The sequence below is a fragment of the Lepus europaeus genome, chromosome 11 (assembly GCF_033115175.1).
Source record: "Lepus europaeus isolate LE1 chromosome 11, mLepTim1.pri, whole genome shotgun sequence".
Lineage (NCBI taxonomy): Eukaryota > Metazoa > Chordata > Mammalia > Lagomorpha > Leporidae > Lepus > Lepus europaeus.
The window spans coordinates 15,273,582-15,294,059 of record NC_084837.1 but is presented as its reverse complement, the minus strand read 5'-3'; the positions used below and the strand labels follow the sequence as shown (position 1 = coordinate 15,294,059).

Genomic DNA, 20,478 nt, shown 5'->3' with positions numbered 1-20,478 from the left:
AATTTCCCAGCACCATTTGTTGAAGAGTGTCCTTTCTCCAGAGACTGAATTTATCTCCTTGGTCATAGATTAGTTGGTTGTAGATGTGTGGATTGATTTCTGGGGTTTCTATTATGTTCCATTGGTTTATATGTCTATTTTTGTGACAGTACCATGTTGTTTTGATTATACTGTCCTTCAGTATGTCTTGAAATTTGGTATTATGATGGCTCAGGCTTTTTTTTGTTGTTGTTATTTAAAGATTGCTTTATCTGCTAGAAGTCTCCTGTGTTTCTTTATGAATTTTAGTTTCATTTTTTCTAGATCTGAGAAGAATGTATTTTTATTGGGATCATATTAAATCTGTAAATGCCTTCATTAGTGTGAACATTAAATGATATTAATTATTCCAATCTGTGATCACAGAAGATGATTCCAATTTTTGGTGCCTTCTTTTATTTCTTTCTTTAATGTTTTATAATTTTCATCATAGAGAACTTTCACCTCCTTGGTCAATTTGTTCCAAGGTATTTAAAATGTTTATATTTATACTGTGAATGGTACTGATGTTACAAGTTCTTTCATCCATAGCATTTTCTATGTATACAAAGACTATTGATATTTGTGTGATAATTTTATAACCTGCAACTTTTCCAAACTTTTGTGGGTTCCAAAGGTCTCTTAGTTGAGTCTTTTGGTTTCCTGATATATAGGATAATGTCATCTGTGAACAAAGATAATTTGACTTCTTCCTTTCCAATTTGTATCTCATTGATTTTTTTCTTGATTAATGGCTCCACCTAAAACTTTCAGAACAATGTTGAATAGCAAGTGGACATCCTTATCTAGTTCCAGATCTCAGTGGAAATACTTCCAGATTTTCTCCATTCTGTACAATGCTGGCTGTGGATTTGTCTTATATTGCCTTGATTGTGTTAAGGAATGTTCCTTCTATACCCAATTTGCTTAAGGTTTTTTATCATGAAAGATGCTGTATTTTTATCAAAATGCTTTCTCTGCATCTATTGGGATAATCATATGGTTTTATTCTTCATTTTGTTAATGTGATGTATCACATTTCTTGATTTGTGTATGTTGAACCATCCCTGCATACCAGGGATAAGATCCAATTGGTCCTGGTGAATGATCTTAGTGGTGTGTTGTTGTGTTCAGCTAGCTGGCATTTTATTGAGGATTTTTGCATCTATGTTCATCAGTAATAGTGGTCAACAGTTCCTTTGTTGTCTCTTTTTATGATTTTGGAATCAAGGTGATGCTGGCCTCATAGGAGTTTTGGAGGATACCCTCCATTTCAATTGTTTTGAATAGAAATGAAATTAGTTCCTCCTTGAAAGTTTGGTGCAATTTAGCAGTGAAGCCCTCTGGTCCTGGGCTTTTCTTTGTTGGTGGGGGGGGGCTTTATTTCTGATTTAATCTCAGTATTTGTTATTGGCCTGTTTAGTTTTTCTATGTCTTTATGACTCAATTTACTAAATTCTATGTCTAGAAATCTATCCATTACATATACATTTTTCTTCTTTTCAGTGTATAGCTGTTTGTACTAGTTCCTGATAATTCTTTTTATTTCTGCAGTGTCTTTTTTTTTTTTTTTTGGACAGGCAGAGTGGACAGTGAGAGAGAGAGACAGAGAGAAAGGTCTTCCTTTGCCGTTGGTTCACCCTCCAATGGCCGCCGCGGCCTGTGTGCTGCAGCTGGCATACTGCACTGATCTGAAGGCAGAAGCCAGGTGCTTCTTCTTCTCCCAGTAGCTTAACCCACTGCACCATAACACCCATCCCACACATTATTACCTTTTTTTTTTTGGACAGGCAGAGTGGACAGTGAGAGAGAGACAGACAGAGAGGAAGGTCTTCCTTTTTCCGTTGGTTCACCCTCCAATGGCCGCTGCGGCCGGCACACCGCGCTGATCCGAAGCCAGAAGTCAGGAGCCAGGTGCTTCTCCTGGTCTCCCATGCAGGTGCAGGGTCCAAGGACTTGGGCCATCTTCCACTGCACTCCCTGGCCACAGCAGAGAGCTGGCCTGGAAGAGGGGCAACCGGGACAGAATCAGGAGCCCCGACCGGACTAGAACCCGGTGTGCTGGCGCCGCTAGCGGAGGATTAGCCTATTGAGCCGTGGCACCAGCTCTGCAGTGTCCTTTGTAACATCTCTCTTTTTATCTCTGATTTTATTTATTTGGGTCTTCTCTCTTTTTTTTCTACAGCTACATAAGATTTTCTACTTTTTCTATTTTTTCCTGTAATTTCAGCTTTCTGAGATTCAATTTAATAGGGAGTATGTTCTAGACCCTGTCTAGAGCACTTGGGCCTCATTCCTTTGTAATCATAACCTCTACTCTACCACCAATGGCTCTACTCCCAACCTGTGTGTACTGATGGTCCTCTTCCCCACTTAATGCTGTATAATTGTTCAAACCTGGTAAATGCCACTCTTAGGATCATTGGTTACTATCCTCACTCTGTCTTTTATGACCTTGTCTAAATATGATCAGAGTCGGCGAACTTGGAAGGCTTCCATAGCCTTGGCAACTCATGACGACAGCCTAGGGTAGTTACTGGCGCCATAAACTAGAATGTCGGTTTGTTGGGTCAACAACAAGAGCCACTGTGCACTTGCTCCTCATGTGGGATCTCTGTCCTTAATGTACTGTACATTTTGATTTAATGCTATAACTAGTACTCAAACAGTATGTTTCACTTTGTGTTTCTATGTGGGTGCAAACTGTTGAAATCTTTATACTAAATTGATCTTCTGTATATAAAGAGAATTGAAAATGAATCTTGATGTGAATGGAAGGGGAGAGGGAGCGGGAGAGGGGAGGGTTGTGGGTGGGAGGGAGGTTGTGGGAGGGGGAAGCCATTGTAATCCATGAGCTGTACACTGGAAGTTTATATTCATTAAATAAAAGTTAAAAAAATAAAAATAAAAAAAGAATAAATTGCTGCTTTAACTTAAATTTAACTTCACATATTTTTATTTTCTACATATAAGCTTACCGTTTAAGTCGATCTGTTTAAAATGTTGGACATTTTAAATCAAGTTGAGTTTGTTTGATAGATGACCTCAACTTACTCAGTTTCTCTAAGTGGTAACCAAATATGTTTTCTTTCACAATATAAAATCAGATATCTAGTGGGGTGTTTCCAGTATGCACTGTAATGAACTGAATAAACTGAACAAATTGTATTAACAGGGTCACACTGGTTGACTCCTTTTCCCAAACCCTTCTCCAGGTCTGTGGCTCTCTTTCTCACATCTGTTTCCCTCACTTGTAGCATACAGAGGAATAGAAAGCACTGGAGGGAGCTAGACAGTAATGAGACAAGATGCCTCCTGTAGATCTTGCTTACAGTTGTTCTTTGTGCAAAGGCAAACTTGGCTGTCTTCTTGTGCTGTCCTCCTCCTGCATCCAAAGTAGGCTCAATTCTTCGTTAATGCATCCCCCACACATCCATAGTTGGCCCTGGATGTCTTGGCCCCACATGTTTGCTGTCTTCTCTTTTGGCCACACCTTAAGTCTTCTTGGGCTTCTCCTCCTACATCCTCTTAGAACAATGAAAGATTCTTTAACCTAAATCAATGGATGCTTCCCTGATTCTGAAGTTACCAAATAGGCTTTGACATTGGAGTAGTTTTATTGCAGATCATTCCAGGGAAAGATGACAAAAAGAACAGACATAGAGCACAAGTTCCAAAATCCTACCAAGATCTAACATTCCTGCTTCTTTTGAGACAAAATCAGCTATAGAATTTTCCCTCTACCAGATTAAAACAAAAGTAAGAAAATGCTAATATTTCTGTGTCAATGTTTCCCCTTTCCCTACAGCATGTCTTCATGTAGGACATCTCCTTGGTACACAGGATGTTGTCTTCAGGAATTTGCATTTCTGACTTCCCCTAGCCTGGCTGTCATCCATTCTAAGGTGACTGCTCTGCCCATAAAGATTTCTACAGGGACACTCTTCGTTTTATAACTCACAGGCAGCATTGTGTAAGAAAACTGGGCACCATCCAGGCTAGTGACATGCTTGCTGCAGGGTGAATGTAAGAGTGTGTGTCTCCTATACCCAGAGAAGACCCGAGTGCTTTGTCTCTCTATACTCTTTTTACCCTCTCAGAACTGCACAGATAAAAAACTGACCAGCCAGTGGCCAAGTGTTGCTGCTGTGGGTGCACCAAGTGTGCCATTGAGGCTTTGAGGAAATGCTGTGGTTTGTTGCCGTGGTGGGAAGGGAGTAATTATTTCTCTTCTATACTGCCCTAAAGGAAGCAGAAACCAGTGAGAGTACTCTAACCAGCACTGGGGTCTTTATTGTATCCAGTGTTTACTTTTAATCCTGCGGCTTGAGGCTTGAGTTGTGCTTCAGAAATATGTCACTTTTCTACTGAGAAATCACTTTTACTTCTTGTTCCTTAATGAATGTTTAAATTATTTAATGTAAAAAACAGAAAACCTTATTGCCCTGACTCTAGTTTGCATTTCCATTCATCACTGTGTGTGTTCCTACTGGGTAAGATGATGCAAAGATAATAATGACAATGGTGGGAATGGCAGTGATCACCTATCACAGGCCAAGCATATGCTGAAAGTACTGTGCAGGAAACCATTTCCTCTAGAATTTGGTTCCCACTCAGCTAGTTTGCTTTTCTCAGAATGTACTTATCAGACCTGTGCGTATGATGTTCTTCTTTCTTTATGCCTAAAAAATTCTTACCATTTTTTGAGGTCCAATGCAAATACATTTTCACTCTTACCTCTTGCAGTGTTTTTGTTTTTTTTTAATTATTGCCCTATCAGATTACCAAAAATCAAGCACCTTTAAACAACACCCATTTCCATCTGACAATCACATAGTACAGAAGTACAATGCAGTGGGATTTAGCTGGGTCCTCTGTATAGAGTTTCACAAGGCTGAAGTAACAGCCAGGGCTGTTTTCGATTTGGAAGACTCTCGGGATAAATGTGCTTCCAGGTTCATTCAAGTGGTTGGCCAAAAGTGAGAGTAACTCAAATGGTTTGTGGGCAAGTGGAATTTAAAAAGTATATTTATTTTGGTGCAAAATTTTTTTTGAAACTCATGCATCATTTTTTCATAATGCACATTTCCTGTGAACTTCTTGAAGATCATTTTTTATGGTTCCCTATGGTTGTAGGACTGTAGTTCCCCTTGCCTTGCTTACTGATGGCTGGAGACAGTCTTTACTGCTATTGACTGCCCTATTTCTTCTTGCAGCTTTCCATGTCTTCATACATGGGGATTTCACTTTTTTCAGGCTTCAAATCCTTCTGCTTTCATTTCTCTGACTTTTGTTTCTAGCAGGAAAAAGTTTCCTACAGAAATCTTGCATTATCCATAGTTTTGCTTGCTGGAATATTGGTTATTTGGGGTTAACTGGGGCCTGAAAGTATTAATGGAAAATTCCAGAAAGAAATAATCCATAAGTTTTAAATTGCCTTTGAGTAGTATGATGAAATCGTATGCCTCCCCGCCCATCCTGGCTAGGATCCTTACTTTCTTCACAACCATACTCCCAAGTCTCATGGCAATTAGAGAGAGAGAGAGAAAGAGACAGAGAGAGAGAGAGAGAATGAGAGAGAGAGAAGACATTCACATAACCTTTTTCTAGGTCATGTTGTAAGTTTCATTGTTTTTAATCTATTACTTTGCCTAATTTATAAACTAACTTTATCATAGACATGTATGTATAGGAAAAGAATAGCAATATATAGTGTTAGGAGCTATCTACAGTTTGAGGCGTCAGAGTCTTGGAATGGATGGTCCATGGATTAGGGGGAACTGCTCTATACTTTTTTTATTAAAGATTTATTTTATTTATTTGAAAGGTAGAGTTACAAAGAGGCAGAGGCAGGGAATGAGAGAGAGGTCTTCCACCCTCTGGTTCATTCTCCAGATGGTTGCAATGGCCAGAACTGAGCCTATCCAAAGCCGGGAGCCAGGAGCTTCCTCTGGGTCTCCCACATGGGTGCAGGGGCCCAAGGACTTGGGGCGTCTTCTACTGCTTTCCAAGGCCATAGCAGAGAGCTGGATCGGAAATGGAGCAGCTGGGACTCGAACCAGCACCCATATGGGCTGCCGGTACTGCAGGCACCGGTTTTAGCTGCTACGCCACAGTGATAGCCCCTACTATATTTTTGATAACTCGTGTGATTAAATTGGGCCCACTGAGATAATCATGTTTTAAGGTCTGTACCTTTAATTACAACTACAAAGTCCCTTTACAAGTACAGCAGCACGTTCACAGGTTCTGGTGAGTGTGGTGTGACCTTCTGGGGACTGTATTCTGATGACCACACCTCACTTTCCCTGAGCACAGTTGAATGACTTTCAGTGGTATCCTCAAGTCATACTGGAGACCTCTTAGAGTCTTCTTTGTGCCAAAGACAAGTGGCTCTGGATGTTGGCAGTGCTTCCTGTGCTCTACCCACTTTGTTGTCTGAGGGCCATTCAACGTGGGGACCCAGCCTTTGTCAGAGCTCCACCAGGGACCCTGTCTCTTCTCTATCAACAATCAGAAGTTTGCTCTCCTTATCTCCTCCCCTGCTCATCTTGCTTAATGTCTGCCTATAAAAGATAGAATGATACCAATTAATAAATTGATAAATTATTCATTTACAAAATAATTAGTTGTGTGAAAATTTCACTGAAGGATTCAGATATACTTAGTGTTGAGCTGAAACAAGCATTGGGCTTTCCACATACAAAAGGATAATGTAGATGGTCATCCAGCAGCGGAATGTAGAGCATGCTGGAGTAAGTGCTCAGGAGACTGTGGAATGGACCAGAGACCATGGCAGGGATTGATACTGCTCAGAGAGAGGAACCTTCAGTCTGTCCCTAGAAAGAACCCCTCTGGGATCCTAAGTCTCAAGATTTTATGCTGAGAGATCCATGGGAAGCCAGAGAAGAAACGGACCATTGGTATCACCATGAAAGTTCTGACTCTGTGTTTAACACACAATAAAATGGTATTTTAAAGTTTGGCTCTGTTATGGGGAGGAATTTTAGTCTATCTTATATAAACCTTTGAAAAGAGATCTCCTGTAGGCACAGGATTGGACAAGGAGATCCTGCTTGAGTGGAGTATCTGCATTTACCCCACTGACTCCACCTAGAGATTCTTCAGTCACAGGACTATCCACTTGTTTCTACATGGTAATTTGGATTTTTTTTTATCATGAGGAAAGGGGACAAACTGACTTCCAAAGAAGAATGGGAGAGTATGTAATAGTCCCCTGTCTCATCCACAGGGAATATACTGCAAGATCTCCAGTGGATGCCTAAAACCACAGAGAGTACTTAATTACGTAGATACTATTTTTATTACACATAAACATCTATGGTGGTGTTTCATTCATAAATTGGGCACAATAAGAAAATAATTATAATTACTACTAATAAATGGAGCAATTATAATGTACTGCAATATGACAAGTTATGAGAATGTGGTCTGTCTCTCAAAATACCTTCTATTGCATTCACCCTTCTTATTACAATGTGAGCTGACACAGGGCCTACATTCGAGGAAGAAAGGTGAGTGACATAGGTGTTGTGATGTGGAATTAGGATGCTATATCCTATATCAGAAGAAGGATCATTGAACCATGATGAGCCATTTGATTGCAGATAATCAGAATTGCAAAGAGTGAAATCATGGGTATGTATGGAGGAGTTGCTATAGATTCTATATAGTTTATAGTCATTGAAAATGGTTATTATTCAAAAGTTAACATTTGAAAAACTGTTTTCTCTTCAGTAAGGACTTGTGTCAAGCGAAATTTCAATATGAAAAAGCACCCCATTCTATATTTTTCTAATTGCCTTTATGAGAAATTTTAAATCAGATAAATAAAATCTCTAAGCTGCAGTTAAGCCTCCAGAATGGTATGTTTCCAAATAAAACAGGCTAGGTTTCACAGATACACATTTTTCTCATACAGTATGTCATCTGATTGTATAACATCATTTTATCCTGGGTTGGGTTTCCTTATGAAAATTAGATTTATCAGCATGCTACCTGCTTAATTGTGCACATTTTCTTCCAATTAGGTGGATGCTCGTGGAAATATTCTGTTAACATCGTTGGAAGTTCACAATGAAATGAATGAAGTCACAGGCAGCATTGGTGATACCGGGAATTCACCAATATCCTTTGACAACTCAGGAATCCAGTACAGGAAACAGAGCATGCCTAGGGAAGGGCATGGGCGATACATGGGGGACAGAAGCATCCCACAAAAGAAGACCCATCTACGGAGGAGGTCTTCGCAGCTCAAAATTAAAATCCCTGATCTAACCGATGTGAATGCCATAGACAGATGGTCCAGGATCGTGTTTCCCTTCACTTTTTCTCTTTTCAACTTAGTTTACTGGCTGTACTATGTTAACTGAGTGACTGTACTTGATTTTTGAAAGACTTCATTTAACACTGAGAGAAATATTACTCTGCCTGTCAAGTTTTTATACCTGTACACACACAGACACACACACAGACACACACATATATACATACACAATTGTATATATATGTGAACTTTCTCAGCATATATATAAAATACACGTGTATATGAGGATGTATGTGTATGTGTTCATACACACAGGTATAAGTTCCTGTGTGTATGTAGAACAAATACACATACATATATACATTTGCAGCTATGGACAATTTAACACAGGATGCATACTAAAGAAAGTCATAGTTGTTTTCTTTTTTAATTGAAAGGGACAAGTATCTAAATATTATGCCTTGAGAATGAGGGCGTGAAACACAATATCATCCCAAAATGTGTCTTTTATTACCATGTTAGAAGTTTTAGTTCAAAAATCAGAAATGATTAGTTAATCTTTTGAAACTCATACAGTGGTATTGCTAGTTTAAAATGAGTCACACACTTCACATTCTCTTTCAGTTTACTAAGCAGAGACTTTTGGCTTTTCTGATGATTGGGTTTGTTTTCATCAGGTGTACTTTTTCTGTAATGGTGTAGCAGATGAGGTGAGCCACAGCCTGTGTGCGCTTACCCGTTGTCTTAAACATAGATAGATCCCACGTTGCCGTCTGAACGTCTACCTATTGAAAACCCATCAGGAGTGAATGGCAACTCATTGTAAGTACTCCAATATACAGTATTTGTGTGTTTCTCATTCACCTGGAGTGGATCCAGCTAAACTGTCATGTGGGAACATAGTGGCACATTTTGGCAATGACATTTCAATCACTGAAAATGTGCACTACATCACGTATGGATTTTTAGGTCTGACAACTTACAGAAAGCATAGACGTCTCAGGTTATTTGTTACTCTAAGGAAAAACCATCTAGGATGATTTTCCCCCCTGCAGTTATGTTATCAATCATTCTTATAACATTGTATGTTAATATAAGATATATTTGCATAATATGCATACATTTGTATATTTACCAAGATTTTGTTTCTTATGCTTGCTATCATGGCAGCATGCAATGTCATATTTTTCTTTATGTGATGTAACTACTTTCTGTTAACTAGAAATTAAGATTGAAGCTAAAACACTTCTAATGTTCACTTTCAGAAACTAAGATATTCCTCATGCCTTTGTTTCTGTATCTGACATATTTCATAAGCACATCCAGTGACTCCTAGGCTTCCTAGGATTCTGCAGGAACACGACCAGTACACACCACGTACCACCCAACAACCCATGACCGTTCTCTGAGGCAAAGAGGGCAACCTTACAACAAACACAGTCACTTGGTTCCTTCTGAGCCACAGCCTCATCAGTATTTGGACTTTTTAAAGATCGTAGAAACAAGACAAGGTGCACCGGTTTCATAGACGCAACCTTAACTTACTATTTAGATGAGATCTTTCTAAAGAAAAAAAGAGATGATATATTTTTTGTAAACAATATTTCTATCACAGGCATCCATAAACTGAAATGACTACAGTTGTGCAAACAGGTGTCACAGTGAAGTTAAGCATTTGGAGAAAAAAATTTAAAAAGCAAAATATGCAGGAAAGAATTGCTAAATTAATACTTTATCCCACTATGCCACATCTCTGTTCTGTTCAAAACTTAATGAGCAGAGTCTAGTCCAAGACTCCTGTTGCTGGTCCCAGCATCTTCCACACAGATAGAAGCACCACCCTCGCTGAGGGCGTGTGCTGTGGGGACTGTCAGCATGAGCTGACCACTACTTGATTTTTCTTTGTTGTCCGTAACAACCATTAATTTGTGGGAGTCTGCAATAGTTTCAAACCCAGCATCAGATAATACATAATCCACAAAATCTTATGCTAGAAACAATTTCCAATTTTTATGCCCCTTTCCCTCCTTCATTCCTTTCTTTCTTCAATGTCTTCTCCCAATCTCTGCTCTCTAGTTTTAATTTTTTTTTCCTCTAGAGACTAGCCACTGATTTGTTGGTCTTTGGCTTTTCTCTGGCAATTTTGTCATGGGTAACAATGGGAGATCCTAAAAGCTAAGCAGTTTGGGAACAACCTTGTAAGTGGCCTTATCATTGTTAATATGTTAAAGAACAAAACAGCATTTGCAACAACCTTATCCCTTTCAATACTTCAGGTATCTTTTTCTGTATTGAGTAATTCAAGGTATGAGCTCCACATGCAGAAGAAGGACCCCAAAATGCAAATGAATGGATGAAATCTGTCAAGGGGTAATTTAAGAGTATAATTTATACTATTCAGAACTGTGACATTAATTCTTTCTGGGAGAAGTGTGATTCAAAACTTTTTTGATGCATAGCTGAGGTACCCAAATATCAAAGGCAGAGACCCTATGGGGCTCAGAAAAGCTGCAGTCTACTTCCCAAGTTTTTCTGGACATAAATTTGCATGGTATAGTCATAATAGCTTTTGAGCTTTTTATATGCATTTGGCACCAAGACTGGGATCCACAACTTTGTAGACACTGCGATGAAGTTAACATAATAGCTATACTATAAATAGTGTTTGTAACTACACACACATACACACACAAATACATACATATGTTCTGTAAAAAAAAACCAACTTTTTAAGATCCTTGGGTATGTGTTTGCTTTATTCCATTTCAGAAGAAAATTATGTTTCTTCGAATAAAATTGTTTTATAGCTTCTCCATTTTTAAAAGCTATGAGAAGTATCAAGAAGAGAACTCTGTGCTGACAGAAGAGAGTTGAATTTGATTCTCTGTTCTGTTAAAATGATCTCTCATTACTCCACAGTGGTTATTTGAGCCAGTGAGCGAACCGTGATGAGAAATTCTGAACCCAGACCTCTGATAATAATGTGAAGAGGCTGTTACCTGCATGCAGACCTCTTAAGTAAGCAGAGAAAAGTTTAGTTTGAGATATAATGTGATTTCTTTCTCAATTGAAAGTAATAAAAGCTAATTTTATAAATATTCCTGTCTTTCCAAAATGCTTCAAGGGGGCTCAAAATGTACAGAATAATCTTATGATGGTTTGCTGCTGTGACGTTCAGATATGCTTGAGACAATTCAAGAGCCCTGGTACACAAATCTCTGCAGAGAAAGACAGACAAAACTTGAGCAATCTTTAAAACATGTTATTCCTGTTCACCAACCCCAGGACTGTAGAGGGGTTTCACTGTCTATACCATGAAATATCCATTTCCTCTGAATCTCAAAGGAACTAGAAAGTATGCCATGATAATATTCTCATTAGGTTTGAAAGTTACATGCACTTCTGCAGTATCATGTGTTTTTAATGCCAGCACCCAGAACTTTGACATGTTCAATTACTCTCATTGAAGGCACTTCTCTCCTGTTTAAACATGGAAGTGACATTTTCACCAAGATCATTTCAGAGGTGATCCCAAAGATGCATGGGACTGGTTTGAAGGGGACAGACACACTGCAGTTGTAGGTGTCCATTTTCAGCATTTATTAGAAAACCCACTGCTGTTTGTCCCTCGGTGGTGTGTTCCAAAAAGAGAATGTGTCCAACTTTGAATCTCCTGGCTTGAAAGTATAAACTGGTCCATAAATCTTACTTTGACTCTGTACCTGAAAACCAGTTCACATTTCTGGCCATTTTATGTAAGTAAAACTGAACAATTGGTGAAATATTTTGTTACTCTTGGACTTGGTTCTGGCTCTCATCTCTGTGTGAGCCATAAGTCAGAGTAACATTGAATCTAGGGGCAAAAAGCTGCCCAGGTGGATTCAATTTTCCCAGGACACTAGCTAGTGTGCCTTGGATTGATTACCTCTTCTACTGCATTGAAAGGTGCCATGTTTTCCTGAAATACTAAATTCCCAACACCTGGGTAAACAGCAGCCTCCCAGAGATTGGCTCCCATACCATGCCACTCTCTAGGGACAGCCCCATGGACACATTTTGTCATTCTTGTCTCATTTTTCTACTTCACAAGTCAGTGAGTGCATTAAAGGTAAGTAAGTGCAGGATTATTCTAGTAGGTATAGATGATTGCTGTCTTGATCAATTCCCATGTTGATTTCATTTCATTGTAAAGATAAATTTAAACCTGGTTTTGCTTAAGCACATTGATGTAATTTTTGGTATTATTTGACATGAAAAACAGCAAAATTGAGTGATAGATAAAATATGAAACTTGTTGATGAATGAATTCAAATTTATTAAAAAAGGACTAACTGACTTAAATGTGAAGACTGATTTTCTTTTCTTCCTTGGTTGTTTATTATTGAAATGGTGTGGTTACTCTAATCCCCATCCTTTTTGGTTGCATGTGCCCATTCAGATTATTCTGAAAATAAAAAAAAAATTAAGCCCAATATTAGCCTATGAAAGACCAATTTTAATATGACTTTAAATTTAAGAAATCACCATTTGAACATAAAGGACAACTTGGAACACAGACAACTAACATCCCTGTCTGAAAATAAGTGTTTTAAGAAAGAAATGTTTTTATATTAGTGGCTAGGGAACCAACTTACCAAAATTTACTGCTCAGTGTGGTATTGATTCTTATTTTTAGTTATTTCTTTAAAAAAATTAAATTGTATTTATTTTCTTTTATGTATTCAAATGGCAGAAAGACATAGAGACAGAGACCTTTCATCCACTGGTTCACTTCCCGAATCCTACAACACCAAGGACTGGGCCAGGCCAAAGCCAGAAGCCCAGAATTCATCTGGGTAGCCTATATGATGGCAGGGACCCAAGTACTCAAGCCTTCACTCGCTGTCTCTCAAGGTGCACATTATCAGGAAGTTGGAATTGGAAGCAGAACTGGGACTCAAACCCACTCACTATGATAGGGGATACAGGAGTTCCAATGTGTGACCGTAGCAAATGCCTGTCCCATTATCTTTCGTTCCTTAATAATCCAAGGGAATTTCTCTTGCTTCCACTGATGTCTTAGAATGAATGAATATGTGAATGAATGATGAATGAACTCAGATCCTCAGATATCTCAAACCAGATAAGACTTAGAAATTCATTGATCGTCTCCCAGAGAAACTGTTGACTCACCTGGAGACACTTCACAAAGAATGCTTCCATTGGTTGTAAGTAATCAAAATGCCCTCAGCAAGGTAGAGTATGAAAACAGATTCACCTCCCAATTTATGTTCTGTAAGCAAGGTAACATGATTTCTTCAGTAATTCTTTCCTGTATTGTTTTATTTTTTTTTTTCCATCATGTGGGAAGCTTTTCCACATTCCTGTTCTTCTTTGGGACCCTGACTTGGACATAGTCCACACTAATTCTTTGAGGCTAAAACAGCTCACACCTACTTCACCAGGTTAAAGCACTAACTATCCTGGGTGACGAGTTCAAATGACCGATGACTGAAGAATAAAGAATTTTCAAATTCTGTTCTAATTTTTAAAGCCTCTTTATTAAAAGCTTCTTCTTTTTGAACAGCTAAGGAAGTCTCATGGAATGTGAGGTCTGGGTATACCCATAGAGTCTCTGCCAGTACTCTAGTCACGCTCTTGTTCCGTAGCTGCCACTGTCCACACCCACAGCTGTCACCATTTTCCAATGCTCACACTAACTTCCTTTGTAACAGCTTCTTAAGAGTAGCAGCCTGCTCTTAATGAGAATGTTATCCTTCAGAGACCTGTGGTGGCATTTCTTAGGTAGGACAGCTAGCCCTGTATAGGTCTAATCCAGCAATAGCAATTGAGGTATTCCTGGAATTATAGGTGAATCACTCCGTGGCGCTTCCCTTTTATATTAACTGGCTCTGGTTAGAGTCATCAAGCAAGCAATGGACAGGGTGCTTTCAAATAAAATGCAATTCACTGACATGGCAGAGTACATACTGGACGTGGGTAGTGTTGGTGTTGTGTTGAAACTTAAACAAGAATCTAGCCAGCGGCCCTGAGGGACAGATGACTGTAAGTTAATGTCTTTACAACTTCAATCTTCATGTCTTATTTCACAGAGTTTCAGCAACTGTCTCTTAAGTCTCCATTTTAAAAATATATTAACACCCTTATCTGTCCATGAACTTTTCTTCCTCTTTTTCCACCTCCCAACATTTGTTAACTGTTACTCTAATTTTACATTATCAAAGTTGAAAACACTGACACTCTGCCAGTAATAATAAAATTATATTTCAGCACTTAAGATTGTGTTTACAGATTGTTTCTAAAAGTTGGAAATTTAATGAACAAGCCATATTGTTTAACTGTACTGTATAAGTATAGTACAAGGTTTAGTATTTTTGGTTTAAATATATAAACATTAGAATATTTTTTTAAAAAACAAAGGCAGTATTCCTGCCTAGAAGGTGGCTTCAGTTGATAGAGTGTGGCAGAAGACATATCCTGTCAGCTGTTACTGCATTATCATCAATGAGAGATTTTACACTCATATCTAACCATAATTCAGGCTTGAGTATTTTACGTAAAAATTAATTCTGGTAGTTGAACTATTTTAAAGTGCAGATGTTATAAAGATTATATAAATATTTTTCTTCAAAATGGACCTAAGCTGTTGGGTTGAGTTTCTTTCTAATCTCTGCATGTCTATTGTCTCAAACATAGGCTACCTTAAGAACCTTCCTAAAATCCAAGTCAAATGAATTGCTTTCTCTTGCATTCCTGCAGTGGATCCCAAACCGCACCACCTTTTATTTACATAAGATTTTGCTAGGTTTAATATTTCCCCAGTCTCCACAAGTGTGATTCTGGGGTTATTAATTTGGCTTATTTTTCTTAATGAGAAAAGAATGATGTACTTTTTTGACCATGTAACTGATGTTAATCATCACTTCAGTCACTAAATTCATGATTGAGAATCTTTTCACTTTGCTACATGGAAATGTTTTTCTTGTCATTGACTAACTTCCTGTACAAATCCAGGCAACTTACTTTTTAGACTTGCTTCAAAACTCTCACTCTGGTTTTATCCCATTAGATGTAGGGATTAATTCCATGATTTTTTTTTTTTTTTTTGGGTAGCCCATGTGTTTTATCTTCCTGGTTTTATCCCTCTAGCTTCAGTTCTTCCTCAGATAATATCATAGGGTGGTGGAGGTGAAGGTTTGTGCATATCTGAATTCTTTACTTGACCCTTTAGATTTCATTTGCAGTTAGCAAAGTATTTATGTGCTGATTGAAAAGCAGTTACCCTAGAACTGTAATCATTCTGCCATTGTATTTTATCAGCTGATGGTACTACTTACAAGTTGTGTGTCAGATCATGCTATTTACTCATAGGCAACTCAAGCCTCAAATCCTCACTTCGCACACAATCCAACTGCCCTGGTTTAAGGAAACGTTCATGATGCCTTTCTGGTATTTCATAAAGTGGTCTTTAGTGTGAGTCTTTTATTTGTATTGGTTGGTTTGTTTAAGGTGTTTTGTCCTGGGTGAGCCTCTCAACTCAAAGATGCATTTCTGTTTCTGTGAATATTTTTCTTGTATTCTTTCTTTTTTTATTTCCTCTACATTTTTCCATGTGCTCCTGTGAGTCGAATTTTATACATAGTGGTCTAATCCTTACTATATGGTCTAATCCTTACTATACAATGTTTCTATCCTGATCCAGACTTTTTTGTCTATAGTCTGTATGTTCTGGTGGATTGATTTTAACAACTGCATTTCATTTTAAATGTTATTTTTGAGTTATAAATGTCATACAGAAACTGTACATATTCAACATGTGTAATTTAATTAATTTTAACATATGAAATCATCAAAATAATGAACAAATCCATCCCCCAAATATCCTTACTGCGCCATGTATTTCAGCCCACTCTAAGATTCCCATTCCTGTCTCTAACCAGCAACTAATGTCTTTAACAACTGATGTACTAGAAATTATTTTCATTTTATAAAATTCTACATAAATGGAATCAAGCAGTGTACAGTACTTTTATTCTACTCATTCCCTCAATATAATTACTTTGAGATTCATCCATGGTGTGTATGTCAATAGTTACCTATGTTTTATTGGTGAGTAGTATTCCATTTTATGGATATGCCAAAATTTGTTCATATATTCACCTATTATTAGAAAATTGGATTATTTCTACCTTTTGAATCTTACCTATAAAGTTGCACCATGAACCAGTCTTTGGAAAAAACCTATGCTTTCATTTTTCTTTAGGAAAATACCTAAGAGTAGATCTTACGGTGTTTTATGTAACTTTTGATGGAACTTTTCCAAAATTATGGAAACATTTTGCATTTTATGAGTTCTGTATGAAAATTCTGTTTCCTCTACATACTTTTCAACACTTGATATAATTAGTATTTTTCATTTTATCTGTTATGAGAGTTGTACAGTTTGCATTTGCTTTTGGTTTAAATTTGAATAATTTTATTAACTAATAATGTTAAGCATCTTTCCCTATGTTTGCCATCTGTTGTTTTCATTAATAAAGGGCCTGTTCTAAGTCTTCTGTCCATGTTATTAGTTTGTTTTATAATTATTGTTCTGGGAGTTCTTTATAAATTTTGGACACAGACCCCTTATCAGATATACGGTTTGTAACTTTTTTCTCCTAGCTCATGGCTTGTATTTTTGTTCTTTAACAGTTGGTAAAAAGGATACATTTTTAAGTTTGATATTCAATTTACCCATTTTTGTGGGTCACATATTTGCTATTATAGCTTAGAAATATTTACCTAACCCAAAGTCACAATGACTGTTCCTTACGTTTTCTTCTAGAAGTTTCATGGCTTTATGTGTTAGATTTGGACTTATAATACGCTTACACTGTGAGGTATAAATGAAAGTTCACTTCTGTATGTGCATGTACAATTGTTCTGGCACCACTTGTTAAAAAAGAAACAACTATTGTTTCCCCCAGCAAACTGTTTTTGCATCCTTGATGAAAATCGACAGTCCATGATATGTGAATCTACTTCTAGATTCTGTTCTGTTTCTGTTGGGTATGTTGACATCACAGTCTAACTACTGCATATTATAATAATACTTAAAATCATTTAGTGTTGACTTATTTTTCTTTTTCAAGTTGTTTTGGCTATGTTAGAACCTTTGCATTCTCATTTAAATTTCAGAATTGACTTATTCTTATAGGCAAAATATATAAAAGCCTTTTCAGATTTTGATTCATACTGTATTGAATTTAAAGGTCAATTTGTGGAGAACTGGCATCCTAACACTGTGGAGTCATCACACTCATGGGCAATGTTTATCTTTCTGTTGCATCATGTTTTGTCATTCTTGGCACATTGTCATTTAAGACAACATAATTCATGGTTGTAAGCAGGTTTTGTTCCTTCTAGGATGTTTAGCAGCACCTGTAGCCTCTACTCACCAGGTTTCTGTAGCAAAAGCTTCCCCCAACACTTTGGTGGTGGCAACCAAAAATGTCTCCACACTTTACCAAACATCCTCTGTGGCTAAAAATTGGAGAACAATCGCTCTAATGCTCCTGTAATTTCTCTTAACAATAGTTTCTGGTTTTAAATGTAGAGGCCTTGCACATCTCTTGTCATTTTTAATTCCTGTTTTATATTGTCAGATGATATTGTAAATGATAATTTAAAAATTTTCATTTCTGATTGTTGCTAGTACAGAGAAAAACAATTGATTTTTCTATATTGACTTTGTATCTAAAAATATTACTAAACTCACCAATCAATTTTAATAGCTTTTAAAAGAAATTACTTCAGATTTTCTATATAGACAATACTATTAACTACAAATAAAGATGATTTTACTTCTCCCTTTTCAATATGGATACCACTCTGTCTCTTGCCTTATTGCACCAGCAAGAACTTCTCATATAATACTGAATAGAAATGATAAGAATATTGTTACTTATTTCCTGATCTGACAGAGAAAGCATTCAGTCTTTCACCCATTAAGTTCATGATTTCAGTGAGTTATTCATAGATGTTCTTTATCAGACTGAAAAAGTTTCCTTCTATCTTAGTTTGTGGAGAGATTTTCATGAGTAATGGATATAAGATATTGTCAAATGCTAGCTTCTACTCCTAATAAGGTGACAGTACAGTAATTTTTCTGTATTTCATATGGTGAATTATATTGACTGAATTTGGAATGTTAAGTCTATCTTGAAATCTTGGGCTAGACCATGCTGTAACCAAATGTGTTATCCTTTTTACATGATTTGGATTTGATTTGCCAATTTTAAAATCCATCCCATGAATGATACTGGTCTGTAATTTCTTTTCTTGTAATGTTTTTGTCCATTTTCAACATCAGACTGACTTATGGTGGCCTTATAGAATGAGCTGAGTGATCTCTGATTTTTCTGTAGTGTTTGTATAGCGATGGTGGCATTTAATGAAAATATTTGGTAAATTCAAGCCATGTTGTCTCTTTTTTATTATTACTTTAAAGTTATTATTACTTCTGTATGTTGAATCATTTTGTGTGGATATCTTTGGATTATTAGCTATTCTTTCAGCCAAGCAACATTCTAATATTTAATGAGCAATTAGTATACAGAGAACAGATTGCCTCAAACCTGGGACAGGAAACTGTATTCTTTTGCTTTCAATATTTCCTGTTGTCCTCTTTCTACACATGAACAGATCCATTTAAAAATCAAAAGCACTAAATTCATAATTTTAGTCAATGGCCAAGACCATCTTTTTTTTTTTTGTGCAATTCTGATATAATATATTGCATTTGGTACTGAAATCAATTGGTTACTAGTCTACACAAATGCTATTCTGTACTAAAAAGAAAAATCTATTCTATATTAGCAAGAAAAGCAATCTGGAATAAATCAGAACAATTAACAAATTATAGATCATATACTTAGCAGATGGCACAGTGTGCAGGCTAAAATCCCAAAAGGTGTTCATGGGCATCACATGGTATAGCACATGTAGATTCTAAATGACAAAGCACTTTGGATAGTAAGGTCATTATTTCTGTTGTTATTATGGTATAACAACTCATACACTATGGGGAAAATAAACCCCAAAAAGCAAAACTTCTGGTTAGATTTAATAAAGGAATCATTTTATTTCCATATCTAAGAGTTGGCACTTGACAATGATAACACAGTGTACAGAGAGAGACATCTCTGGCCTATAAAATAGAAATTTGATTATACAAATATATATTATGAAGTATAATAGGATATAAATTGATGTAAAATATGCTTTGCTTTCCCTGTTTCATGGTTTTAAAAAGCATATACACTTATGTTGTTGGATGTTAAAGTAGCGTTGGGGGGCCCTTTGGTTATGTTTTAGGAATGTTTTCACAGTATGTGTTACTACAACATTGAAGTTGGAATCTTACATGTTAAATAGCCTTTGGACATAATTAGGATTCAACCAAAAATAACTAAGCATTAATATAGATCATTCTAATAATATGTTTGGTTATATTGTTTTGGATAGTAAGAATGGAATGGTGAAAGTGGAAATTCATCAAGGTTTACTGCTTGGCTGATTGTGAATTTAGCGTTTGAGATAGTCAGGTGACTTCAATGTGTAGGAAGTCCATGATGTCTTCATTGTTGACTAGGTAATGGCTTCAGGTAGGAAGTACTACAGGAAGTTGACGTATCCGGAAGAGATGCTTTCCCTACCCAGATTAACTAGTAACAATGGTAAGATTCTTGTACTCTGAGAGCATTTCCTTGGATCAGTGTTTGTGACAACCATTCTTGAAGACAGGGGAGCTACTCAAGTTCAAGAAGCTATGAAGCCAATAACCTTGCCTCCTGAGGCCACAGTTCATGAAGTTACTGTTTAAGAATTTTTAGCAGTTACCCTGAAGGATAATCCCATTTCTCTGGTCACAGTTTTCATGTCACTGGTGTTCATTTCAATTCCAGATAAAATATAAAGTGCAGGCTGGCGCCATGGCTCAATAGGCTAATCCTCCACCTGTGGCGCCGGCACACCGGGTTCTAGTCCCAGTCAGGGCGCAAGGTTCTGTCCTGGTTGCTCCTCTTCCAGTCCAGCTTTCTGCTGTGGCCCGGGAGTGCAGTGGAGGATGACCCAAGTTCTTGGGCCCTGCACCAACATGGGAGACCAGGAGAAGCACCTGGCTCCTGGCT

At 37.3% G+C, this 20,478-nt stretch overlaps 1 protein-coding gene across 1 annotated transcript in view; it reads left to right on the top strand.

Moving 5' to 3' along the window:
* GABRB3 (gamma-aminobutyric acid type A receptor subunit beta3) overlaps positions 1 to 8,898 on the top strand; it is a 220,938-nt gene extending 212,040 nt beyond the window's left edge. Inside the window, exon 9 of the mRNA XM_062204564.1 lies at positions 8,070 to 8,898. Coding sequence (XP_062060548.1) covers positions 8,070 to 8,411 — 342 coding nt within the window. The 3' untranslated portion in view covers positions 8,412 to 8,898. The remainder of the gene's footprint in view (positions 1 to 8,069) is intronic.
* Positions 8,899 to 20,478: the final 11,580 nt, after the last annotated feature.